Source organism: Myotis davidii, unplaced genomic scaffold (genome assembly GCF_000327345.1).
Source record: "Myotis davidii unplaced genomic scaffold, ASM32734v1 scaffold93, whole genome shotgun sequence".
NCBI classification, from domain to species: Eukaryota; Metazoa; Chordata; class Mammalia; order Chiroptera; family Vespertilionidae; genus Myotis; species Myotis davidii.
The window spans coordinates 10642652-10669842 of NW_006292095.1; the positions used below are offsets into that span (position 1 = coordinate 10642652).

The 27191-nt window shown below is 38.3% G+C and overlaps 2 protein-coding genes across 12 annotated transcripts in view; one reads left to right on the top strand and one right to left on the bottom strand.

Moving 5' to 3' along the window:
- Positions 1–27191, top strand: part of GTF2E2 (general transcription factor IIE subunit 2) — a 93206-nt gene that overhangs the window by 6545 nt on the left and 59470 nt on the right. For all 10 annotated transcript variants that reach the window (XM_015565260.1, XM_015565258.1, XM_015565256.1 and 7 more), the window contains exons 3-5: positions 13819–13910; positions 22763–22870; positions 25558–25740. In XM_015565260.1, coding sequence (XP_015420746.1) covers positions 13819–13910; positions 22763–22870; positions 25558–25740 — 383 coding nt within the window. The remainder of the gene's footprint in view (positions 1–13818; positions 13911–22762; positions 22871–25557; positions 25741–27191) is intronic.
- On the bottom strand, positions 1200–10377 carry SMIM18 (small integral membrane protein 18). 2 transcript variants are annotated; one of them, XM_006765615.2, is made up of 3 exons: positions 10215–10377; positions 2567–2628; positions 1200–1719 (listed from the first exon to the last, which is right to left on the bottom strand). In XM_006765615.2, exon 3 carries the CDS (start codon positions 1681–1683, stop codon positions 1387–1389), a length of 297 nt encoding a protein of 98 aa, XP_006765678.1. In that variant the 5' UTR covers positions 1684–1719; positions 2567–2628; positions 10215–10377; the 3' UTR covers positions 1200–1386. The 2 variants fall into 2 exon arrangements, with proteins under 2 accessions (XP_006765678.1, XP_015420750.1); XM_015565264.1 differs by having other exon boundaries at positions 2567–2647; positions 10215–10376.

The following is a 27191-nucleotide window of genomic DNA, read 5'->3' on the forward strand; positions in this document are numbered from 1 at the left end:
CTTCCCTCGAAAAGGGAGGCCCCGCCCACCTGCTGCAGCCTGCTGCTCAGTGGCCTGGGCATCCCTCTTTGGGGCGATCGTGGAGCCCCCCATTTGATTGCCCCTCCCCCCCCCAGGCTGGTGGTCTGGGCCTCCCTCTGTGGGGTGATCATGGGGCAATGGCTGGGCCCCCGAGCAATCGCATTCCATTGCCTTGACTGGCCTGGTGCCAGTGGGTGTCACAGTGTGGTCCTGGATGGTCGTCCTGCTATTTGACCTTAGGTCAATTTGCATATTACACTTTTATTATATAGGATATTCCCCCTTTCCCCCCATTGCTCCCCTCTATTTTTTTAATTGATTTTTTGAGAGGAGGAAGGGGGAGGGAGGGATGAAGAGAAGAAGGGGGTAGGGAGAGAAACATTGATCAGTTGAGAGAGAGAGAGAAACATTGATCAGTTGCCTCTTGTATGCACCCTGATCTGGGATCGAACCCCCACAACCTGGGTATGTGCCCTGACCAGGAGTCAAACCCGTGTGACCCTTTGGTGCACGGGAAGATACTCCAACCAACTGAGCCACACTGGCCAGGGCATAGTACTCTATTTTTTAGTCCACATAATTTATTTAGATATAAGTTGCTTGGCATCATTAGCCTTGCTTATATTTTCCAGTTTCCCTTTTGCTGCTTAATATTGAATTCTAGGAATCTTTTATCTAAGTTTTTTTTTAATATATTTTATTGATTTTTTTATAGAGAGGAAGAGAGAGGGATAGAGAGTTAGAAGCATCAGTGAGAGAGAAACATTGGTCAGCTGCCTCCTGCACACCCCCTACTGGGGATGTGCCTGCAACCAAGGTACATGTCCTTGACCAGAATCGAACCTGTGACCCTTCAGTCCACAGGCCAATGCTCTATCCACTGAGCCACGCCGGCCGGGCTATCTAAGTTTTTAAAGTGTAATTTTAAAGAGATTGGTAAGTTATTCACATTTATGAAATTTTACTGTATGTTTAATGAAAGGGATACACACACACAATACATATTTAACTTGTCTTTTTCTTCTAGTACAGCGGTTCTCAACCTGTGGGTCATGACCCCTTTGGTGGTTGAACGACCCTTTCACAGGGGGTCGCCTAAGACCATCCTGCATGTCAGATATTTACATTACGATTCATAACAGTAGCAACATTATAGTTATGAAGTAGCAACGAAAAATAATTTTATGGTTGGGTCACAGCATGAGGAACTGTTTTTAAAGGGCCAGAAAGTTGAGAACCACTTCTAGTAGAGATCTCTTAATCATTCAAAGTCAGTCAATTTTATAATAACAGTTGGTCTCAGAAAATTTTTTTCTCCAAAGTTGAAGGCTGTTTTCAGAGATTTTGCTTATCTTATGTAGAGTGCTAAACCACTTCAGTTTCACGTTTTCTGATGTTGTCCATCATGCTTCTAAGAGGGTTGGGTTCACTTTTCAAGTCTTTCACCGTTTTGTTTTTTACACAGCAGCAACAGTCAAGCACTTCATAAAGGAAAGCCAGCACCACTAAAGATACCACTGTAAATATAAATAAAAGCAGAATGACAAAGCAGGCAGTGTTCCAGTTATCATGGAAAGGGTAAATTTTTTGAACTTGAAAACCAAGGTACTGATAAACAGATGTAGTGGTTTCATTCCATAGGCTGGAGCTCAGGGAGGCCATTCTTAGGATTCCACTTCTTGTATTGTTCTTTTGAATCTATAAAAAGATAAAATGAATATATGTAACCAGACTCTACAGATTTAGCAATCCAAATCTCAGTGCTAAGATTTGTTAATAAATTTATATAGGCGATCTGAGCCTTCCTTATCTGCCAGAATTAATGCCTGAATGGTATTAATTCAATAAGTAAATTTAAAAACACATTTAATGGTGTTAATTTTTCTTTCAAAAGAAAATGTCTTTATTGATTTTAGAGAGAGGAGTGGGAGAGAGGGATAGAAACATCAATTATGAGAGAGAATCATTGATAGGTTGCCTCCCGCACATCCCCTAATGGGGGGGGTCTAGCCTGAAACCCAGAAATGTGTCTTTTTTAAAAAAAATATATTTTATTGATTTTACAGAGAGGAAGGGAGAGGGATAGAGAGTTAGAAACATCGATGAGAGAGAAACATCGATCAGCTGCCTCCTGCACTCCCCCCACCAGGGATGTGCCTGCAACCAAGGCACATATCCTTGACCGGAATCGAACCCGGGATCCTTGAGTCCGCAGGCCGACGCTCTATCCACTGAGCCAAACCGGTTCTGGCGGGAAATGTGTCTTCATCGGCAATCAAACTGATCTCCTAGTTCAACACTCAACCCCTGAGCCACAGTGGCCTGGCTAATTTTTTCTGTATCTATGCCAATGTAGTCTGTAAACTATACTATATATTTCTGTGTGTATTATTTAACAAGTATGTATTTTTAATATTCATACACTGAAATTAACTGGAAAGGGAAAAAAGGCAGCTGCATTGGTTTAAAGTTTGACTAAAGAAGTGGTCAGGAACTCTGCGTTTTAAGGTTATATTCTTCAAAATGCCCTTGTGGATCCTCTCACCTTCTTAGTTCTGTGTATTTTCGGCTCCTATTTCCACTCCTTTAAACTTCGAGGATAGGGACCTGAATCAGGGAATAGTGGCTGAGTGAAAAATAGTAGAGAAAGAAAAGTTAAATTAAGTTGCCTATGAAGAAATTAAAATCTTAGTTTTATTTGTGTCTAAATGTTTCATGTGCCTAAATGACCTATAGATATATTTTAAAAAACAGGCAAATTTAATGCCCCACAGTTATCATTTATTGAATTATTCCATTTCACAAAATTAGCTAGTGAGTTAAAGTTTCAGTATTCTTGCATTAACTTTTGCTCTTGTCGACCTGAGACTTGTTGCCCTTATTTGAGAGTGTTAAAGATTAAAAAGTGACTTAAAACCTAAAGCCATCTATCTATATATATAAAAGGTTAAGGGACCGTTCGACCGGTAGCTATGATGCACAGTGACCACCAGGGGGCAGACACTCAATGCAGGAGGTGCTGAGCTGTGGTGACTTGGCAGTGGCGGTTCTCGGGTGATGCACCCCGGAACCAGAGAGGAAGTAGCTGATTCTGGGGTACATCACCCGAGAACTGCCCTCTAGCATCCCTTTGGGGGATGTCAGAGAGCCAGTTTTGGCCTGATCCCCGCAGGCCAAGCCGAAGGACCCCACCATCCCAGAGGGACCTTGCTCACTCTACAAAGATGCTCTTCAAGCCTCAGCGCCGCCTCAGGTATGGCTGGCCGAGAAGGGGATGGCAGAGAAGAGACCTTGGGAGGTTGGCTCCAGGGCATGTACGGCCCATCTCGCCCAGACCTGCTCTGTTGGCCACTTTCTAATTAATTTCCTTTCAATCTGCATGAGCCCATGCACCGGGGCACTAGTAACCATAATTCCTTTAGATTTCTTTATTTCCTTTATAGATATAATTTTAAAACTTTGGGCTTGATAAATTGATATCTTCTAAGGTTCTTGTTTTCTTAAGTCAGATTTGCTTGACAAATCCCTTCACCTCTCTAGATGGACTTGGTTCCTTCCTTCTTTCATGTGTTTTGAAGGTTAAGTTGATGATCTGAGGCCAAAAGTAAAGGCTTCAATTTATTTTTCTTTTTGGATTTAAGAATTCTTCAGGGTTTTTTTTTGTAAAATATATTTTATTGACTTCAGAGAGGGAGGGAGAGAGTGAGAGAGAAACATCAATGGTGAGAGAGAACTATTGATCAGGCTGCCTCCTGTATGCTCCACACCAGGGATCAAGCCCTCAATCTGGGCATGTGTTCTGACCGGGAATCGAACTGTGACCTCCTGAGCCACACTGTCTGGGCAAGAGTTCTTCAGTTTTATGGTGCTTGGGATCCTTTATCTTGAAATGAAGGATAACAGACTAATGTACTGTAATTGAACCAACTGCTTCTATTAGTTCTGGGACATACAAAAATAAGTTGTCTGTAACCCAGTATGTGTTACATTACATCGTTTTCAAACTATATCTGGAGATTTAGCCTTTCAAAGTTACCCTCTTCTGGCCTTTGAATTTTTTTCTTCTGAGCATTTTTAAAAAATATGTTTATTGATTTGAGAGAGAGAAACATCAAAGTGAGAGAGAAACATCGATTGGTTGCCTTCCACATGCACCCCAACTGGGGATCAGACCCAAAACCTGGGTATGTGTCCTGACCAGGAATTGAACCAGTGACCTTTAGGTGCACGGGAAAATGCTCAATCACCTAAGCCACATCAGCCAGGGCCAGAGCATGTTCTTATAGAGTAGTGATGGCGAACCTTTTGAGCTTGGTGTGTCAGCATTTTGAAAAGCCCTAACTTAACTCTGGTGCCGTGTCACATATAGAAATTTTTTGATCTTTGCAACCATAGTAAAACAAAGATTTATATTTTTGATATTTATTTTATATATTTAAATGCCATTTAACAAAGAAATATTAACCAAAAAAATGAGTTCTATCTGGGCATGTGTTCTGACCGGGAATCGAACTGTGACCTCCTGAGCCACAGGAGGTGACACGCGTGTCATAGGTTCGCCATCACTGTATAGAGAGAGAGCAGGGTTGCAATGTTGACAGCTCCAAGGAGCACCATTCATATTGTATTGTGGGGTGCCATTCACATAGAGTTATATAATGTAGATTTCCTGATAGGCTACCACTCTAACTTCTGCATTATTGCTGCCTCTATTTCTAATCATCATGCACACAAATAGTCAAGTAACCCACAGAAACAGACTCAAATGGAAACAAAAGTTAAGTCCTTTGTGATCCAGTCTTTCATGGCACACATACCCCCCTACAATAAGTTCAGCTTTGGAACTCCTTTAAGATTTTTAGCACTACTAAGATGCAGATATTCGTGGGAGGGGTAACACACATTGTTACAGTTATTTTTACTTCAGTATGAATGAGTTTCAGGCCCTTTTTGAAAAGCAGAGCAAACAGAGGAGAGGGAAAGGAAGAATAGTAGGTCCTTGGGGAAGTAGGGGACAGTGCCACTTATATGGGTAGGTAGAATAGGAAAAAATGACATAAGGGTCTATGTAATAATTTTACTTGTGCTAACCTGGGACCTTTCCAGTATTGATGAAAGGATTTTTTAGGTTTTTGGTTAAGGCTTTCAGGTTGATTCCTTTTTAATCTCGGGGGAAAAAATCTGAGGGGTTTTCTTCTAAATCTGCATTAGCAGTGACTACAAGGAAACAGTAATAGGGAGGGAGGACAAAGAGTGAGGCAATTTCCACATTATGCCCCTCAAATTAGTTTAATCTACCTTATTAATTAACTTTATGTTAATTTAAAGTGTTAGTATACTATTGATTTCAGAAATATCATACAATTAAAAAAAATCTAAAAATTTTACCCAGAATCCTATCTCCCAAACATATCAAACTTTTAATTCTTGTTCTTTCTTCCTAGAAATTGGCTATATAAATCTATAACTCATACATGGTTGAAATTATACTGAAATTCTTACTTTGTATTTTAATATATTATGAGTAGGCCTTTTTTTTATTTGTTTTGACTTTAAAATGGGAGAATTTGTAAAGACTAAGTTACTTTTTCAAAATGAGATTTAAAAATGATTAGAAAGTTGGTTTAAGTAGCTTCATATTCTGTTTATTTTTGAGGTATAAATGAATTGCTTAAAACTTTTTCAGGCCCTTTCCCCCGTAAATAAATAGAGGGAGGGAGTGGAAGGGGAGGAGAGGAAGTAGGGGCAGGCAGGCAGGCAGGCAGACACACAACTAAATTATTTGAAGTTAACTTGTTCCCATTAGTGAACTATTTCTATGGTTAAAGTTAATATAGAATACCAACCCAATTGACTATTATTCATGAACTAGAGACCTCTTGCACGAAGATTCGTGCAGTAGGCCTTCTTTCCCCTGGCTGCCAGCACCAGTTTTCCTCTGGCACCTGGGACCCAGACCTTCACTCTGGCCACCGCCTTCCATCTTCGCCTTGGACACAGTCTTCGCTGTGGCTTGAGCCTTCAGTTTTTGCTCCTCGCTCCGGCGGGAGTCTTCAGTCTGGCCAGAGCTGCTCCCGTAGCTCCTTCTGCCTCCCACCCTCCCCCTCATAGCTTGATTGCTGCTTCGCCTGCAGATCTCGAACACGAGCTCCTGGGTTCCAGGGGGCCACCTTGCATGTGGCCTGACTTTCCGATCACGATCACAGGCCGCAGGCAAGGGGGCTCCTGGGTCCCAGGGGATTGCCTTGCCTGCGGCCTGGCTTTCTGGTGGCTTCTGGGGTCCCACACAGGGGCCTGGATGGTGGCTCCCAGTGTCCCGCCCTGCCTGCAGTATGCAAATTAGCCGCCATCTTTGTTGGTGGTTAATTTGCATATCATGCTGATTAGCCAATGGGAGACATAGCGAAGGTATGGTCAGTTACCTCGTGTCTATTATTAGATAGGATGAGGTAATTGTGTGGTGATATGGAAAGACTTTTAGGATATGTTAAGTGAAAAGAGCAAGGTACAGTACAGCATGTATAGGAAAGGGGGAAATATATATTTTTATTTGCTTGTATCTGCACAAAAATCTTGAATATACAAACAGTGATTACTTGTGGGCTTAGGTGGACAGTAGATTTGGGGGGCAGGGGTGTGTGTGAGATTTCTCTAGATATACCTGGTTACATTCTTTTAGTTTTTTTATATATATATATTTTATTGATTTTTTACAAAGAGGAAGGGAGAGAGATAGAGAGTTAGAAACATTGAGGAGAGAGAAACATCGATCAGCTGCCTCCTGCACATCTCCCACTGGGGATGTGCCCGCAACCCAGGTACATGCCCTTGACCGGAATCAAACCCGGGACCCTTCAGTCCGCAGGCCGACACTTTATCCACTGAGCCAAACCGGTTTCGGCCATTATTTTAGTTTTTTAAAAATATATTTTGATTGATTTCAGAGAGGGAGAGATAGGAACATCAGTGATGAGAGAGAATCATTGATTGACTGCTTCTTGCATGCCCCACATTGGGGATCAAGCCTGCAACCTGGGCATGTGCCTTCATTGGGAATCGATCCGTGCTCCTGATTCATACTACTCAACAACTGAGCCATACCAACTGGACATTCTTTTAGTTTTTGAACCGTTTCACTATATTACTTACTCAAAACCAAATATATTTTAAAAGTATTCCTTACCTTTGGCTTTTAAAAATCTATTGTGTTCTATATCTATTTAGTACATTTATTGAGATTTCTGGATTCTAAAAAATTAGGATTATCAAACACCGTCTTTTTTTTTTTAAATCATGACCCAAGGATATTTTTCCATTGATTTTAGAGAGAGTGGAAGAAAGATGGAAAGACAGAGAGAAACATCAATGTGAGAGAAACACATCTATTGGTTGCCTCCTGCATGTGTCCTGACTAAGGCCCAGGCTGGGGAAGAGCCCACAACTGAGGTATATGCCCTTGACTGGAATCGAATCCAGGACCCTTCATTCCACAGGCTGACGCACTATCCACTGAGCAAAACCAGCTAGGGCAAAAACTGTCATTTTGATTAGACTGCATATCTTATTCATATAGATATGCTTATCATACATAGTGCTTATAATAATACAGTGGACAGCAGTGTATGCCATCTCCCAGGGCATTGTAAGCTTTGCTAGAAGCATCTAAGCAGTTTAGGAAAGAGTATGTACATGTCAGGTTTATGTTACAAATGATGACACTGTGCCCCCTGTAAGTGCATTGATAACTGATGAGCAGCTTAAAACATTCACTTTCTAGTTAGCTTTTGGGGCATAGCTGAAAATAGTAAACCCTTATAATATGGAATCATTTTTCACCTTATATTTCATGTGATTTATTTTTTCTCCCAAAGTACAGTAGAGCTCTAGTGATTTTTTGTGTTAAATTTAGGGTAAAATGAATTTACTTTGGATTAGACATAACTAGACATGCAAAAAGATATTTGCCATTAGGATTTTTTTAATGTCCTGAGACTATATTTTTGAAACTAAAATGTAAATTTGTATCAAGCAAATGCTATAAACAAGCCTTTTGAAAAGTAAGAGAAAATGGCAAAAAAACCCACAACAAGACAAAGAAAAGTCTGTACTTTTTTGCATCCCCCTTAACCCCTTTAAAATTTCATTATAGCCCTAGCTAGTTTGTCTCAGTGGGTAGAACATTGGCCTGTGGACTGAAGGGGTCCCAGGTTTAATTCTTGTCAAGGGTAATTCTGGTCATGCCTGGTTGTGGGTTCAATCCCTAGTTAGGGGGTGTGCAGGGAGCAGCCCATCAATGATTCTCTTTCATCACTGATGTTTCTCTCTCCCTCTCCCTCTCAGGAATCAATAAAAATATATTAAAACAATAAAGTAAAATTTCATTACAGGAATGGGAAGTGTTAAGGTAAATACCATATACTTCTTTAGTTTGTTATTTTTGGAATAATTACCTTCACCTATTTTTCCTCCCATTTCAAAAGGTTCTAGTGAAATTATTTATGGGGCTAAGACTAGGAACTGTTTTGAAACCTTGAATTGCCAAATCAGAATAAATTTATGCTTTTGCTGTATTTATGGTAAAAGCCCTTGAATTGAATTTTCTAGTACCTTTTAAGCATGTCACTTTGAAATATGATCAATTAATAATAATGGCCTTTACAAATAGAGCAATACACTTAGCCTTGGAACTCTCTGAGACAGGCCATGCCTCTAGCCAGTTCAGTGAAACAGCAATGAGCCTACATCTGTGCTAACTAGAGATGTGTTACCAGGGAAATGTAGACTATGATTTTAAAACAATGTAGGTGGTAGGGGTTTTAGTTTACAGTTTACCTGAAATTTGAGTTACAAGTTAACTTTTTTTTTTTTTGCAAAGTAGTTTTTATTTTATCTGCGACTCTTTTTGGGTACCCATACTTTGTATGGCAAACAGGAATGTTTTCTAGGTAACAAACCCCATTGTGCTGAACCTGGAGAGATCTAATATCTTCTTATAGCAACCTGTAGTCTTTATAAGGGACACTTTACTTATATTAGCTATATGCAGGCTAAGAAATAAAAGAAATAAAAATTATGAAAAAAAAAGTTCTTTAAATAGATTTACCCAGCAAAGAAAAGGGCAGAAGTTGGATCTATAGGTCAACATTTATAGGTAATATCTTTGAACTCTAGCACCTACTAAATAATGATATTTTCATGCTTGAATATTATAAAATTAGAAATTTGGTCAGCAATTGCTACTGATTTTTAGTAGATATGAATGGTTAATCTGAGACATGAAAGTAATATTAGTACTTTGAAAGGTACTGTACTATCCTTTCTTAACCAGTTCCTTGGACATATTTTTATTTCTAAATGTAGTGAATTAGTAAGACTTTGTATTTATTGTGAGGGTAAATTTGAGAATAACTTTAACATCGAAGTTACTGTTATATCTTTTTGTGCCATATGCAAAAATGAAAGGCTATTTCAAAAAGGTTTTCATTTAAAAATAGCATAACTTGAACATTACAGTAATATGGACTTTAGGATTTTACTTATGTAAGGAAATTAAAATGTTAGAAAAGTCTGAAGCTCTAGAAATTATCTATTTCTTTATAATAAAATGCAGCCTACATAATGGCACCTTTATGGTCTTATTTTTATATAAAGATCACAGTTGTGATATTTTATAGATTCACAAAATCAAATAAATTTGAATTATTTTCTCATATTTGTTAAAATATATCAAACTTTTTTGTAAGCAACTGCTTTTTATTAGCCAATATAATTTGCACATATATAATCAGAAAGCTTTAGTCCAAGATTCGCTTTTAGTTTAGATTTTTCTTGAAGAAAAATCCTTTGTTTAAGCAGACCAAACTGCTGAAATGAAATAGTTCAGAGAAAATAAAATTAGCAAATAACCATTTAAAATCAAATGCTTATAGTTTACTCTAAGGTCTGGCTATAGATCCGGTTAAAGACAATGTCATGAATTTTCCATTAAGGCACAGATGGTAAGGGTGCTCTCAAATAGCACAGGCAGTCTTCATGTTTCCATAATAAAATCCTGCCAAGCAATGAAATGAATACATTGCTTATTTTGGTTTTCAGTAGGAACAAAGCTTTCTGCTTGATTTTTATGGTAAAATATTTTTATACTGCATCATAAGGACATGTATTCCTGAATGAAAAAAATCATATAAACCTACCTCTTGTCTGAAGGGCTGCTGTTGAAGCGATGGTATCGATGGTACAGTCTGTTTGTAATGCAGTCTAGTGCACAGCCAAGATGGAGCTGTGCTTCTATTGGTTGAACCACAGGGCAGCTGACAGTTTCTTCTACATTCATTTGCATTAAGTCCTGCCACCCTTACGAGTAAATCATACATAAACGTGAATAAAGCTGTCTGGGATATCAGCTGTCATCCCTTTTCTTGCCTTATTTTTTGTCCTTCAGCTAAATTCCTGCATAGGAATTTGTAAATTAGCAATAAATTGATGTTTCCTCATTGTTCGATATTTAAGATCCTTCAGTGAATATTTCAGTGCTGGGGCTTGAAGATAATGTTGAGAGAGGTAGTAACCTAGTATACAAACACAGCCCAGAGTTATCAGCTTTATATTTTCTCCAGGAAGTGTGCATACAATTTTATAAATTATATATATTTTTCTTTCATTATTGTGTTTTATTACTCGCATGTGGTAGTTTAATAGAGGAAAAATTCTGAGAAAAAAGAGAGAAATAAGGTTTTTGGCTTTATTAGTTGGGAGAGGATAGGTATACCACCCACATTAAAAAAAGCAGTCTGTGAAATGTATTTAATTTTTTTAATCCTCAGACAAGGTTATGTCTTTTTTAATTGATTTTTAGAGGGGGAGGGGGAAAGAGAGAGAGAGAAATATCAATCTGAGAGAGACACATCAATGGGTTGCCTCCCGTGTGTGCCCTAATCAGGGATCAAACCTGAAACCTGAGTATGTGCCCTCATCAGGAATTGAACCTGCCACCTTCTGGTGTATGGGACCATGCTCCAAACAACCAAGCCACGGCCAGGACAGCCTGTGAATTAAAATGGCAAAAGAACTCTATTTGGGTGTTTGAAATAGAATGTTTTTATTTATGGTGTATTATATAAAGTTGTGGTCTAAGCATAACAGAATCAAGGTTTTTAATTATGGGAGTGGCTATTATAACAATAGGCTGTGTAAATGCTTGCTATATAGACTTATTTTAATTATAGGTAAATCACATTCTGGGGCCATAAAATACTAAAAAAAAAACAACAACAACATTTCAGAAGTACACATTTTGTTTGTTTGTTTTACACCTGAGGATGTTTTTCCACTGATTTTTAGAGTTGGAGAGAGAGGGAAAGACTGAGAAAAATATCAATGTAAGAGAAACACTTCGATTGGTTGTCTCTTGCATGGGTGCTGACCAGGTCCTGGGCCGGGAAGGAGCCTGCAACTGAGGTACAGGCCCTAGACCGGAATAGAACCTGGGACCCTTTAGTCCGAAGGCCAACGCTATATCCACTGAGCCAAACTGGCTAGGGCAACATTTATTGTTTACTATGGCTAGTAATGAGTTAAATGCTGGAGACCCTCTGGTAAACAAAACTATGTGGATTGTGATTGACCATTTAGTGCTTAATCTTAATATACTCATCATTTTTTTTTTTGTCTTCCCAGTTAGTTGTTTATACAGGATAAACTTTATATTACTTTACTACAGTTAAACAAGAAAACATTAGATGTACAGTTATGAATTTTCATACTCTGACAAAATAGCCAATTTCTGATGGCATAATCTGTGTAAAAGGCCAGTTAATGATTCTTATATAAGGCATTATCACAGGGTTTACCCCTGGATTTGAATATATATCCTGCCACTTACCATTCTGTTTTTGTTGTTGTTTAAAAGTGGACAATAGTATCTAAATATGATTTTGGGGAAGGATTTAATTTAAAAAATCATTTAGCAGGGCTCTTGGCAAATAGTAAGTGTTCAATGAAGCTTAGTTACTACTATTGTTACAAAGGCCCTGGACATCTGAAAAAGGAACCATATAGGTAGGTAGTATTTCATAATTTAAAAAATGAGTGGGAAAGTACACCTTTATGGCATTCTCATTCTTACTATTGATATTTTGGGGAACATTATAAAGTAGACTTTAATGTGTCAAGTAAGCTACCAAAATTGTAACAGTTATTTTTAGAGGAAAATTGCATGCGAAGTCTCATTTTAGACTCATGAAAGCATATTCAGTAAAGCCTTTTCACTAATCTCAAGGGAGTATTGCCATCTAGAAGCTGTTCTTTTGGATCTCTGACAATTGTTACATTTGACTTGTGGTTGTTCTAATGTATTCTTTTGCTTAAGTTATTATTTCCAAGTGGTGCCAGACATTGACTCTCCCCCATTTTATTTAACCTCTGCTCTTATGTATCAGCCACATGGGAACTTCGTAATTTCTAACCTGATGCCATGCTAATAGAAAGTGTACTTCTGAAATTTTTATTTTAAGTATAGATGATGAATTTTTTTTTTTTTTTTACCGGTTCTTGCTTGTGACTAAAGGAATGCATTTGTGCTGCAGGGTAGCATTAGGATTTGTGCCTGTAAGAATGCAACAAAATGATAGATGTTCTGAAACAAATAATCTTCTGTACAGATTGTCCCTCGTTTCATGCTATCATTCTTTCTAAGCATCCAGGTTTATGCAGTGGCAGTACTTACAGTTCTTATTCCTAACTTATCTCTAAAGTTTACTTTAAAATAGTTATGGTATCATTCTTTTTATTCTATTAATGCCCATTTGTTTTAACGTAAAAGCAGAAATTGATGTCATAAGTGATAAATTGAACTTTTTATCCCCAGAAGTAACCACTTACTTCTCATGGTTTTAAATTTGTTAGAAAAGCACTATGGCCAGTGTAGTTAGAATGTTAGGCTGGCACACTGAAGGGTCTTGGTTGGATTCCAGATAGAAAACATCTACCTGGCTGTGGCTGGTTGCTGAGTGGTTAGAGCGCCAATCCTGAGAACCAAAGGGTTGATTTCTGTTCAAGGGCTTGTACGTTGGTTTCAGGTTCAATCCCTAGTCCTGGTCAGGGCAGGTTTGGGAGGGAACCAATTGTGTCTCTCTCACATCAGTGTTTCTCCCTCTCTCCTGCCTCCTCCCACCTTTCCACACTCTCTCAAAGATCAATAGAAAGAATACCTTGGGTGAAGATCAAAAAAAGAAGAAGGCATGTACCTGAGTTGCAGGTTCAGATCCCCACCCTGGTTGGGGCGCGTGGGGGAGACAGCCAATCTATGTGTGTCTTTCACATCAATATTTCTCTCTCTCTTCTTCCCTCCCTTCCACTTTCTAAAAACTATTGAAAAAAAAAATCCTCTGGTGAGGATTAAAAAAAAAATTTAAAAAGAAAAGCACTAGTGATCAGATTGAGATCTGTACTGTGTTTTGTTTAAAAAGTCTTGCTTCTATTTATGGGGGAAATCTAATCAGAATTAAGGAAATAGTGAGATAAAGGTACTTACAAAAGAAATAGATTTTAATGCTTTTGAATTATGTATATTTTGTTCCCATCCTTAGTGAGACAATGGGTTGTTAATTATACACTCAAGGATTTTAACTTTTCACCAAGTTTTATAGTATAGAATTCATTGGATAGAAAATCTCAAACAAGAAAAATCTTTATCTGAATTAAAGCCATTTTAGCTGTTTTAAAAAGTCATCTTAGCTGCTTACAAGTCATAATCACATCTAATATGAAAATCTTATTTTTTTTGAACTTTGTTTTCAGATCATAGCAATGGATCATTTAACTTGAAAGCTCTTTCAGGAAGCTCTGGATATAAGTTTGGCGTTCTTGCTAAGATAGTGAATTATATGAAAGTAAGTACTTTTTTCAGATAACAAAAATCCTATTTAATCTCTTGGCAGAAGGGGATTGGGATTTTCAGAAGTAAATTTATATATATATGTCACATTTAAAAAAATTGTATATTTCAACATATGTAGTTTATTTTATGCCTATTAATATCTCTAAACTGTAAAAATAATGTTTTAAGCCTTTTATATCTAGAGGTTCGGTGCACGAACTTTGTGCGGGGTGTGTGTGTGTGTGTGTGTGTGTGTCCCTCAGCCTGGCTTGCACCCTCTCTCAGTCCAGGACCCCTTGGGGGATGTCTGACTGCTGGTTTAGGCCTGATACAGTAGGGCATCCCTCTCGTAATCCAGGACCACTGGCTCCTAACCACTCTCCTGCCTGCCTGATCGCCCCTAACCACTCTGCCTGCCTCATGGTCCCTAACCACTTGCCTGCCTGCCTTATCGCCCCTAACCACTTGCCTGCCTACCTCATCACCCCTCACCTCTCTGCCTGCCTCACCGCTCCTCACCCCTCTGCCTGCCTGCCTGATTGCCCCTAACTGCTTGCCTGCCTGCCTGATCGCCTCTAACTGCCTCTGCCTCAGCCACTGTGGCTTCATCTGGAAAGACGTCTGGAAGGCCGTTTGGCTGTCCTGTCTAATTAGCATATTGTACTTTTATTATTATAGAAGATTGACATTGCACTGAGTCACCTAAGTATATTTAATTTACATTAATTCAAGGATAAGTCAATACCTGTTTACAAAACCCCTAAGAAGAGAATCTTACTTCCATTGATATGAAAAGTAGAAACTACATAGTTCAGGCAGGTGGAGGTGATGGCTTTTCTACATCTTGGAGGAGAAAATTAGAATTACTGAGGGTCTTAGAAAAACATTAATTCACAAAATAATTTGAATTTAATGTTTGACGGAAGATTTAGTACTTTTTTGAAATAAGCTTAATGATTATAATATTTTGGCTTACTAAAGGCTTTGAATCCTACCTTACTAAGTAAAATTTAATTTATAACTAGGATGGTTACTTGATTTCAAATTTGTACCCTTCACTAAGCAAACTCTTATTCCCATTTAGTTAGTAGTTGTATCTCTTGAAAAGAGTCAAAGTTCTGTATTTATAATTATTTCATATTTCAGCTATCATTTAAAAACTATAAATCAAGATTTTATGCTGAGACTTTCATAATTTAAGAGTCTTAGTGTCTGCCTATGTCCATTTAATTTCTAGTAGAAACCTGGTTTATAATTTCCCATGACCAAATACTATATTTTGACACTTACGTATTCACCATTAATTTCATCTATCCATTACTCCACCTGATAAACAATTCTTAAAACCCATTATATACTGTTTGTAGCACTAAAGGTGGGAATACCCAGGAAAAAATGTATGTCCTTGTGGCTGTCCATCTTTTGAGGGAGACTGACGTTTAAATGTCTTGTTTTTTGCTCTTTTGCTAATAGTCTTCACTTACATAGATGACCCTTACTGTAATTTGGCTTATCCAGGACAGTGTTCAAATTTTTACTCCTGTTCCCTGAAACAGTTTTGAAAAGTTGTGTATCCCTTTGCACATATTTAAATTGATAACTACAATTTTTCAGCAAAAGTGGCTAAGGATAGAATTTCTCGCATATTGTAATATTTTAATGAAATAAATCATTCTTTTTTATACTTAACACAATCTAAATGCCATCATTAATTTAAAAATAATAAACAAAGCTGATGAGTGTGGCTCAGTTGGTTGAGCATTGTTCCAGGCACCAGAGGTCACCAGTTCGATTCCCAGTCAGGATACATGCCCAGGTTTGGGGCTCAATTGCCATTAGAGGGCGTGCAGGGGCAGCTGGTTGATGCTTCTTTCTCTTTCTCTTTATCTCTCTCTCTCTCTCTCTCTCTCTCTCAAATCAATAAAAACATTTAAAAAATTAAAACAAACCTCAATGGTTGGAAATTTATTTTCCCCTTGAACTTGTTGGTCCATCCTGTTACTCCCTCTATACTATATGCTAATGTTATGTATTTTTATGCTCGAAAATCTTTTATTGAATATCTATCAAACTTCTTTGCCACAATTATTTACATATATGTATATGTACACATTATACACACACACACACACACAAACTAGGGGTGCAGTGCACGAATTCGTGCACCTTGAACTGGGCTGCAAGGCTGTGGTGGGCACAGGGGCAGGTCTTGGCCCATCTGTGCCCCCTCCTGCTGTGGCCCCTGGTCCCTTGTTTGCCAGCAGCCCCACTCCTGCCGCTGCTACTCCCATGCGCTGATGGCGCCAGCCCCGCTTGCAGCTGCTGACCGCGTGAAGTGATTGAGGCTGGCGCCAGCAGTGGTGCACGCGGGGCCAGCGCCGTCAGCGGGTGCGAGTGGCGGCTGCTGCCCTGATTGCAGCGCTGGTTGGAACCGTGGTGTGCAGGAGCAAAGAATTTTCAGTAACCACCAGAGGCTCTCCCTGATGATAGCAACTGTCGCCCTGTCTTGGTCTGGCGCCCCCACTTACCTGCTCCACTATCCCGCCATGGACGATGTCTGCCATGTTCTGTGCTCTGCCGCTTGCTACTGACGCCTGCCATGTTCCATGCGCACCCCTAGTGGTCAGTGCACACCATAGTGACCGGTTGTTCTGCCATTTGGTCTATTTGCATGTTAGGGTTTTATATATATAGACTGGAGGCCCAGTGCACAAAAATTTGTGCATTCGCAGGGGAGTGTTTCCCTCACCCTGGCCTGTGCCCATTTGCAGTCCATGACCTCTTGGGGGATGTCCACCTTTCGACTTAGGCCCACTCCCTGGGGGATCAGGCCTAAGCTTGCAGTCAGACATCCTTCTGGCAGCCAGGGAGCCCTTGGGGGATGTCCGACTAAAGGCTTAGGCCCCCAAGGGAGCTGTGATAAGGAAGCTGGGGTGACAGAGGAGCCACGCTGTCCCGCCCGGCTGCCCTGGGTCAGGTCGCACACGAGACGCCCAGGCGGGCTGGCCGATCACTGCTGCCCCGCCTGGCCGCCCTGGGTTGGGTCGCACACGGGACGCCCACCGCCCCGGGTCGCAGATAGCAGGCCCAGATGGCGGCAGGGCAGGTGGGATGGTGCTGTCCCACCCCACCGCCCCAGGTGGCAAATAGCAGGCCTGGATGGCGGCAGTTAATTTGCATGTTACACTGCTTAGCCAATGAGAGGTGTAGCAAAGGTATGGTCAGTTACCATGTTTGTCTATTATTAGATAGGATTAGAAATGTTTTCCTTGTGACTGTAATGCTCTAGGTATTAAAAATACCTTGGTTTGAGGTACTATAATTATTAGCACACAGTTGATTAGAATAACATGAAAATTTTTATTAAAATTTACTTTGAAATAATTATTCAATAGAAATTCATTTTTTTAAAATGAAATGAGCCCTAGTCAGTGTTCTCATCAGTTTTAGTGTTGCCCCGCACACTGAAGGGTTGTGTGTTTGATTCTGGGTCAAGGCCCCTTACCTGGGTTGCAGGTTTGATCTCCAGCCCCAGTCAGGGTGCTTGTGGGAGGCAATCAGTCACTGTCTTCGTCTCTTCCTTCATCCCTCCATCCCTCCCTTCCAGTCTCTCTGAAAAGCAATGGAAAAAATATCCTCGGGTGAGGATTAACAACAACAAAAAATTTTTGTTTTAATAAAATGAATGTGCTGTCTTCTTCCACCAGTGGTTCTTGTATCTGGAGAGAGAGAGAGAGAGAGAGAGAGAGAGAGAGAGAGAGAGAGAGAGAGATTAGTTAATTATTGATAGAATGAAACAGGATTTGGCAGCAATTTCTGCTCTTATTTTTAGATTTTATAGGTTTAAGTGCTGAGAAATAAATGGTTATATAAATATATATTCTAGCCCTGACCAGTTTGGCTCAGCGGATAGAGCGTCGGCCTGCGGACTCAAGGGTCCCAGGTTCGATTCTGGTCAAGGGCATGTACCTTGGTTGCGGGCACATCCCCAGTGGGGAGTGTGCAGGGGGCAGCCGATCGATGTTTCTCTCTCATCGATGTTTCTAACTATCTATCCCTCTCCCTTCCTCTCTGTAAAAAATCAATAAAATACATTTAAAAAAATATATATATATATTCTAATGGAAGTTTTGTGATAGCAAAATCTTGTAAGTTATATGCCAAAACTCAGTGATTTATCATCAAGCATCCGTCAGTTGACAGTTCTGTTAGGCTCTCCTTCAGATTTGTTGAAAGCAAAATAACGTGAACTGCCTAACTTGCTAAAGGATTTGTTTGTTACCTGGTCCTTAACCATTGGCTTTTTTAGTTTCTAGGAGTTTACCAAAAAGGCTTGACCAGGACTTAGCAAGTGCCTCATTATGTCATTTCCCCCTCTTCCCCTGTAGGCACTCTTTAATCTGTTACACTCAGAAGTGATTGAGAAAATAAAAATATTAATTTCAGTACACCTTTGCCAATGTAATTTTCCATAAAATGCTTTTATCTTACGTATATAAATACATTTTTGTCAAAACCCTCAGGCTGAAGGCTAGCTTATTTGATTTATGGAAAGTATCTCTCGATTAATGAAACTAGTCTCCATTGTCAAATCAACTAGCTATATCATAAAATATCTTCTTTTAAGTTCAAATAAATAGGTTAATACACATTTTAAATATGTTTTAATTGATTTCAGAGAGGAAGGGAGAGGGAGAGAGAGATTAGAAACATCAATGATGAGATAGAATCATTGATCAGCTTGCCTCTTGCATGCTCCCTCTTGGAGACCAAGCATACAACGCAGGGATGTGCCCAGACTGGGAATCGAACCGTGACCTCCTGGTTCATAGGTTGATACTCAACCACTGAGACACACTGGCCAGGCAATACACATTTTAAATAATATAAAAACTGAGAAATAAATTATACAATGCATACTAAAAGATACCTCTAAGGTAATTGAGATGAAAATTATATAGTCAAATAGAATTAATATATCAATTTTTATAATAATTTAAAAAACAAATAGGCTGCTTATCATGTTACATTGCATCATTATAAATTACATAATAAAATAATTATGAAGTGAGAGATATGGAAAAAGGTGTGTTACTGCTTTTCTAAATGTGTGTGCCTGCATCTTCTGATCTGATATTCAGCTTTTACATATAAATAAGTGAATGATTCAGAAATAACTCCATTAATAACTTTATTTTGGTATATTTAATAGAAAAGGATACCTATTATTAAAAATGAATTGGACCCTGACTGTTGTGTCTTAGTTGGTTGGGCATCATCACATGCACCAGGAGGTCCCTGTTTCGATTACAGTCAGGACACATGCCCGGCTTGTGGGCTCGATCCCCAGTAGGGGGCGTGCAGGAGGCAGTCAATCTGTGTTTCTCATCAATGTTTCTTTCCCTTTCCTCTCTAAAAAAAAAATCAATGAAAATATTAGATAAAAAAGAATTGGTTTTAGAGCTAGCTATGACTTTTGTAATAGGAGGTAGGAATATAAAACTGGTTAAAAGATGTAATGAGAATTACATCTAATTAGAATAAAAATTTCATGATAGGATTTGACAAAATAGGTTTTAAACTTTCACAATGAGTAATTCACACTTAATCTAAAATAATTTGTATGCAGTTTTTGTGTGTGGGTTTTATGGAGATAATTTGAACAATTTGGTAGCCCTGGAAAATATTTGTTATATGTAAAAGAATCAGCCTCCTTACTTGATACTGTTTCAGCTCTTTAAATTGCTTTTTCTTCAAGCTAATAAATATTCAAGGAGTGAATTTTGGGAATTGCTGTGGAAAATGACTTATATTTAAATACTTGAAACAGTCGAGTTTATTAGATGTTTCTTATCAGTGGTCCCTTACTTTGTTCTTATTAGATTCTCCCAAAGAGTGATGCATTTTTGGACAGTACAGCATGGAGGTGGAGTGTGTGGAGATAGAAGAGACAAAGTTCTTTAAAACTGCTCTCAATTGCCCATGAACTATACTGTATCAGAATTTAGAAAGCCCTGTTAGGGGCTAGAATATTCCATTTTGAACTGTTGGAAAAATATGTAAGACTGAAAAGGCCAAGAAGCTATATAGTGGGGTAGTCTGTGACACCTCAGTTATCATTATAAAAGCTTCCCCAAATATTTTTTTGACTTGTCCTTTTTTTTGAGGCCCTAGAGTTTATTACACCTCCAGTCAATGCATTATAAATTTGGGTGGAAGTGGAAGTTTTACCCCTTTTTTTTGAACGAGGGTAGGGTCTCTTTTGAGAGAGGAAAGAGTACATATGAAAGGTGATCTGTTAATTGATTCTTGGAAAGTTTTGAACTGTCCCTTGTGTAGTCTTTTTGAAGATCTGATAAAACCAAGAACTTAAGGCAGCAACAAAAAAGCTTTTTATAGTTTATTAATTTACTTATTAATTTACTCTTCAGTTGTCAGTGAGAATTACTTTGAAGTTATATGGAGAAAGGTCAAGGAATGCTTTTAGGGAACTGTATGAGATACAATTTGCCCACCTTTAAATGTTACTAATGTGTGGATCTTTCAGGTTTGTCATAGTGTGTTGAGCAGAGGAAGCTTTGTTGGTTTATGATGTTAAACTAATTGCAGATTTAAACAATATATTTTTACTGATTTCAGAGAGGGAGAGAGGGAGAGGGAGAGAGCGATAGAAACATTAATGATAAGAGAGAATCATTGATTGGTTGCCTCCTGCACGCCCCGTACTGGAGATCGAGCCCACAACCCTTAGCTTGTGCCCTGACCAGGAATCAAACCATGCCCTCCTGATACATAGGTCGATGCTCAACCTGTGATTTTATTTTTTTAGAGCAGTTTTAGGTTTATAATAAGTGGGCAGAAAGCAGAGTTCTCGTATGTTCACTGCTGCCACTCCCAACCTCTCATGCTCTCGACATCCTGCACCATATTCTTAAAAATCTGTGAATATACATTCATACATCATTCTCATTTTAAGTCCCTAATTTATATTAGGATTCACTCTTGGTGGTGTACATTGTATGGGTTTTTGACAAATGTATAATGAATGTGTTCATCATGTTAGTATCATGTAGAACAGTTTCACTGACCTAAAAATCCTCTGTGTTCTGCTTGGCATCCCTCCTGCTCTTTTAATCCTTAGCAGCCTCTGAATTGTTTACTGCCCCCATAGTTTTGCCTTTTCCAGAATGTCATATAGTTGGTATGTAGCCTTATCATATTGGCTTCTTTCACTTATTAATAGGCATTTAAGGTTCCTTAATGTCTTTTCGTGACTTGGTAGTTCATTTCTTTTTGTGCTGAATAATATTTCACTGTCTGGATTTACCACAGTTTATCAATTCACCTACTGAAGGACATTTTGGTTGTTCCCAAGTTTTGACAATTGTGAATAAAACTGCTACAAACATCTGTGTGCAGGTCTTTGTGTAATTAAGTTTTTATCTTCTCTGAGTAGACGCTAAGGAACATAATTGCTAGATCATATGATAGTGAAGAGTATGTTTAATTTCAAAAGAAACTGCCAAACTGTGTTTCAGAGCAGCTGTACCATTTTGCATTTCCACCAGCAGTGAATGAAAGTTTCTTTTCCTTCACATCCTCACTGACATTTAGTGTCTGCATATGTTTTTTAATAATTTGTCCTGGACAGCTTTTGAAATTTGTGCATAGAAAAGATCTGCATTTTCTTTAATATCTGTCTAGTAGCATAAATGTGCTAGTTTATTTAATCGGCCACATGGGTTTTTTCTAATATTTTCCATATACAAATGATGCTGCTGCATGCGACCCTGTCACTTTTCTATGTAAGGCAGATTCCTAGAAATGGGATTGCTGGGTCATAGGGTTTAAATATATTTATGTTATAAAATTGCCCTCCCTAGGAGTTGTATCAATTAGTATTTTTTTGCCCTGGCCAGGTAGCTCGGTTGGTTTGGTTTAGAGCAGTGCATTTGTTTTAACTTTTTTTGTATTACCTTTCTATTCTGAGTTCAATAAATAGTTTCATTATTTCAAACTTCAATGTTTCTAATTTACACCTTTCTTTACTATATTTTACGAAAAAGGTAGAAACATTAATACGTATATCTTTCTGTTTAATTGCTATTAAAATTTTAAAAAAATTAATTTCCAGGGGGCGCTGAGTAATATTTTTTCTGGAAAGGGGGCAATAGGCCAAATAAGTTTGGGAACCACTGCTTTAGAGCTACATCCTGATGATGTACCAAAGTTGCAGGTTGAATCCCCAGGCAGGGCACATACTAGAATCAACCAAAAATGCATAAATAAGTGAAGCAACAAATTGATGGGTTTTTTCCTCTTTAAAAAACAAAACAGTATTATAAATGTTTTATGAGTTTATTTGAGTCAAACTGCAGACATATGCTGGGGAGAAGATTTCAAATGCTCTTCAATTAGTATTCATAACAGTAGTGTGTGAAGGGTCTATTTTCTTACAGCCTAATCATCAGTTATGGATTTTTGCCAACATAATAGGTAAAAAAATCTCTTGGTATAGGTTGAGTATCTTTTCGTATTTAAGGTCTGTGCATTTCTTTTTCTGTAAATTATGTGTTTCCTGTCTTTGGGTCATTTTCCTGTTAGATTTTTGGAACCCTTAAAATATTTGGAAGATTAGCTTCTGGTAATGTTGCAAATATTTTCCCTCAGTTTAACATTTGATTTTATAGAACTCTGAGTTTGAACCTGGTTCTGTCTGATTTTATAGTCCATTCTTTTCATCACTATAATTGTCCTGCTTCAAATAATCCATGCTCTACATTGCTGAAGTGATTTACTTGTAACTATTATTTAATGCATCTAGCATTGAAGAACTGCCTTCCAATATTATCTCCCCCCAAATAGACGCGTCATCAGCGAGGAGATACACATCCTCTAACTTTAGAAGAAATTTTGGATGAAACACAACATTTAGATATTGGACTCAAGCAGAAACAATGGCTAATGTCTGAGGTAAGAATAGGCTTAAAATATTGTAAAAAAATTAGTTGATTACCATGAAATATATGCTGTAACTAGGGTTTTTAATATGCTGAAACTGGTAATTGTTTTTACTTTTTCATAAAAGAGTTGGTATAGAGTGTTTTGTAAACATAACATCTTTTAAGATTATTTGATTTTCATATAATCTTACATATCTTTAAAAATGTCAAAGACTTTAGCATAAAAGTTATAAAAAGTCAGCCATTGTATTCCATTTATTTTTGATTTTTAAAAAAATATATTTTATTGATTTTTTACAGAGAGGAAGGGAGAGAGAGATAGAGAGCTAGAAACATCGATGAGAGAGAAACATCGATCAGCTGCCTCCTGCACATCTCCCACTGGGGATGTGCCCGCAACCCAGGTACATGCCCTTGACCGGAATCGAACCTGGGACCTTTCAGTCCGCAGGCCGACGCTCTATCCATTGAGCCAAACTGGTCTCGGCTATTTTTGATTTTTAATTAAAAAATATTTTTATTCAGAGAGGAAGGGAGAGGGGGAGAGAGAGAGAAATATCAATGATGAGAGAGAATCATTGATCAGCTGCATTCTGCATGCATCCTACTGAGGACTGTTTGTGCAACCTGGGCATGTGCCCTGACTGAGTATCAAAGCGTGACCTCCTGATTCACAGGTTGACGTTCAATCACTGAGCCATTCTGGTCCAGCAAGTTTTTTGTGGTGGTGGTGGTGTTTTTTAATACGTTTTTATTGATTTTTTTAGAGAGAGGGAGGAGAGTGATAGAAACGTTAAAGATGAGAGAGAATCCTTGATCTTATGCCTACTGAATGACCCTACCGGGGATTGAGCCCACAACCTGGGCGTGTGCCCTGACTGACCAGGAATGGAACCAGGGACCTCTTGGTTCATGGACTGGTGCCAACCATTTGGCAACACTGGCCAGGCTCCATTTAGTTTTTACAAAATTATTGTTGCTTATTTTGAATTGCTGAATTTATAATATATGTGTTGGCAAATTGTATTGTTTTTACAAATGTTTTGGGACATTGAAAGCATGAAGTATTGTAGGAATAGCAAGATATTTTGTTCAATGAGATATTTGTTATAGTATTACTACTAGTATGATTTGATAGTTATGTTACTACCTTTACTAGGTAACTTGGAAGAATAATCAAGAACACTGTGTATGTAAACACACCATTGGAAGAAAAGGAACCCCAGAGCGATCACTGACCATCTAATTTGGAAATGGATAGCAATTTAAAAATTCAGATATTTGCTTCTTTTCTGTTTAATTATGAAATGACAATTAAGAAGACTGTTTTCGCCCTAACCGGTTTGGCTCAGTGGATAGAGCGTCAGCCTGCAGACTGAAGGGTCCCAGGTTTGATTCCGGTCAAGGGCATGTACCTTGGTTGCGGGCACATCCCCAGTGCGGGGTGTGCAGGAGGCAGCTGATCGATGTTTCTCTCTCATCGATGTTTCTAACTCTCTATCCCTCTCCCTTCCTCTCTGTAAAAAAATCAATAAAATATTTAAGAAAAAAGAAGAAGACTGTTTTCTAGGACCAGTGCTATATTTTAAAGGTGAAATGTAAAATTCTTAAAATATAATTCAATTAATTTATTTTACCAAGCGAAATGTTGTTCTTGATTTTCATAATATAAATGAACCAGTTAATCACTCATTGTATTAATGATATACAAATGGGGTAATCCACATTTAAATTTTGTTGCCATACCTAATCTTGGAATTTCACAGACTACAGATATTAAAAATTACATTTATTACTATTTTATTTTCCCTCCTTCTTTGTTTCTTTTTGTTCTCCTTTCAGGGACAGGCTGGCAACTTCAAAAGAAAATAGGGTTGCTCTTTCTTTTAAAAAAAAAATATTTTATTGATTTTTTTACAGAGAGGAAGGGGAGGGATAGAGAGTTAGAAACATCAACTAGAGAGAAACATCGATCAGCTGCCTCCTGCACACTCCCTACTGGGGATGTGCCCGCAACCAAGGTACATGCCCTTGACCGGACTCGAACCTGGGACCCTTGAGTCTGCAGGCTGACGCTCTATCCACTGAGCCAAACCGGTTAGGGCAGGTTGCTCTTTCTTGAAGAGTTTTCTTCTGATATTTGCTGTGCAACAGAACTGACTAGGAACATAATCATAATCAGTAATTCCTATATTCCTACTCAGTTTCATTCTTATATTCACTAGCTTGGTCCTTTTCATTTCGTTCCACAGTTGCTAGTGCCATTTGATACCAAGTGGGGCAGACTGACTGTTGATATCTTCATCCCAGGGTAGTGTTTATCACACAATGGCAATATGCAATAAACTAAACTTTGAGGATAGGGTAGGCAATACCCAGTTCACCCTCTGGTTTTCCAAAAGAATATGGGTATAGCTTTCTTCAAAGTAGTTGTGATAAAATGGTTTATTTCTCATCCAGATAATTTATATAATTAATAAAGTTTCTTTTATAAAAAGTGGTAAGCACCACGCTGATCTCTATAGTCTATTATTTTGGATCCTGGATGTCCAGTATTTTAGATCCAGTTGATATTCATAAGATGCTTTTAATTTGCCATTAATTGGGTATTATATTTTTAAAATAATTAGTAGAATTTAAGAAAGTATATATGAGCTTTTCTTTTGTTAATATATTCAAATTGTGTCGCTGTTACAGGCATTAGTCAATAATCCCAAAATTGAAGTAATAGATGGGAAGTACGCCTTCAAGCCCAAGTACAACTTAAAAGATAAGAAGGCTCTGCTTAGGCTCTTAGATAAGCATGACCAGCGAGGCTTAGGAGGAATTCTTCTAGAAGACATAGAGGAAGGACTGCCCAATTCCCAGAAAGCTGTCAAGGTAACTTCTCTTTTCTTTCTATGCCTTAATATGATTTGAATTAATAATGTCAATTTGGTTTTTAAAAAATAGCAAGAATTTTTAAATTTTTATTTTTATCTTCGCCTGAGAATTTCAGAGAGAGAGAGAGAGAGAGAGAGAGAGGGAGAGAGAGAGAGAGAGAGAGAGAAAGAAAAGCATTGATGTGAGAGAGCGACATTGTTCTGTTGCCTCCCATATGAATCCTGACCCGGCGTTGGACCACAATCATTTGGTGTACAGGACAACACTCCAACCAACTGAGCCACCTGACTGGGGCTAAATTTTTATTTTTAAAGCCTGCATCATACATACTTGGAGTTGTGGTAGGACAGTTGAAAATTTGAAATTTGTATTGGTGCTACAGAGCACAGCCATTTTTGTGTACCTGTGACAGCTCCCTTTTGTGGTGGTGGTGTGTGTGATTTTTTTTAAAAATATATTTTTATTGATTTCAGAGAGGAAGGGAGAGGGAGAGAGAGATAGAAACATCAGTGATGAGAGAGAATCATTGATTGGCTGCCTCCTGCACTCCCCACGATGGGGATCGAGTCCGCAACCCAGGCATGTGCTCTTGGCTGGAATTGAACCTGGGACCCTTCAGTCCGAAGGCCAATGCTCTACTCACTGAGCCAAACCAGCTAGGGCTTTGTTTGTGATTTTTTGACTCTTCAGAATGTTTCTGGAAGGTTTTGCCCTGGCTGGGGTGGTTCAGTTGGTTACAACATTGTCCCATACACTAAAAGGTGGCAGGTTCCATTCTAGGTCAGGCACAATACGGGAGGCAACTGATGTATGTTTCTCTTGCATTGATGTCTCTCTCAAAAATCAATAAAAACATGCTTGGGTGAGAATTTAAAAGAAAGTCATACAGATTACATTTCCAGTTTAAATTTGGAACTCACATGGAAAGGCTGCTAGTCTCTATTCTTCACAGTTACTGATGATCGATGCTAACCTGTAAGCAGGTTCATTATTTTTGTTACCTCTTGGAAAAAATTACTCCTTTCTCTCCTCTACCTCTTGGTAATTCAGTTACGTGTTATCCCACAAGTTTGAGGCTCTGTTTATATATATTTTTTCAACCTATTTTTTGTTTGTTCTATTGATCTGTTGTTAAGTCCACTCACTTTTCTTTACTTCTAATTTGTTAAGCCCAATTAGTAAATTTTTTATTTATGATAATGTATTTTTCATTTCTACACCCTTTATTCTTTATGGTTTCTTTTTTTTTTACATTTCAATTAATATTTTATTAATTTTTTAATATTTTAATTTGAAATAATCTCATACATGTAAAAAAAACCCTATAAAATACTACAGCATATTATATGTACCCTTCACCCAGTTTTTTTTTAAATTAAATCTTTATTGTTCAGATTATTACATTTGTTCCTCTTTTTTCCCCCCATAACTCCCCTCCTCCGGTTCCT

Excerpts from the sequence above, each read along its gene's own strand:
- SMIM18 (XM_006765615.2), bottom strand. The coding sequence starts at position 1,683 with ATGGCCTCCCTGAGCTCCAGCCTATGGAATGAAACCACTACATCTGTT.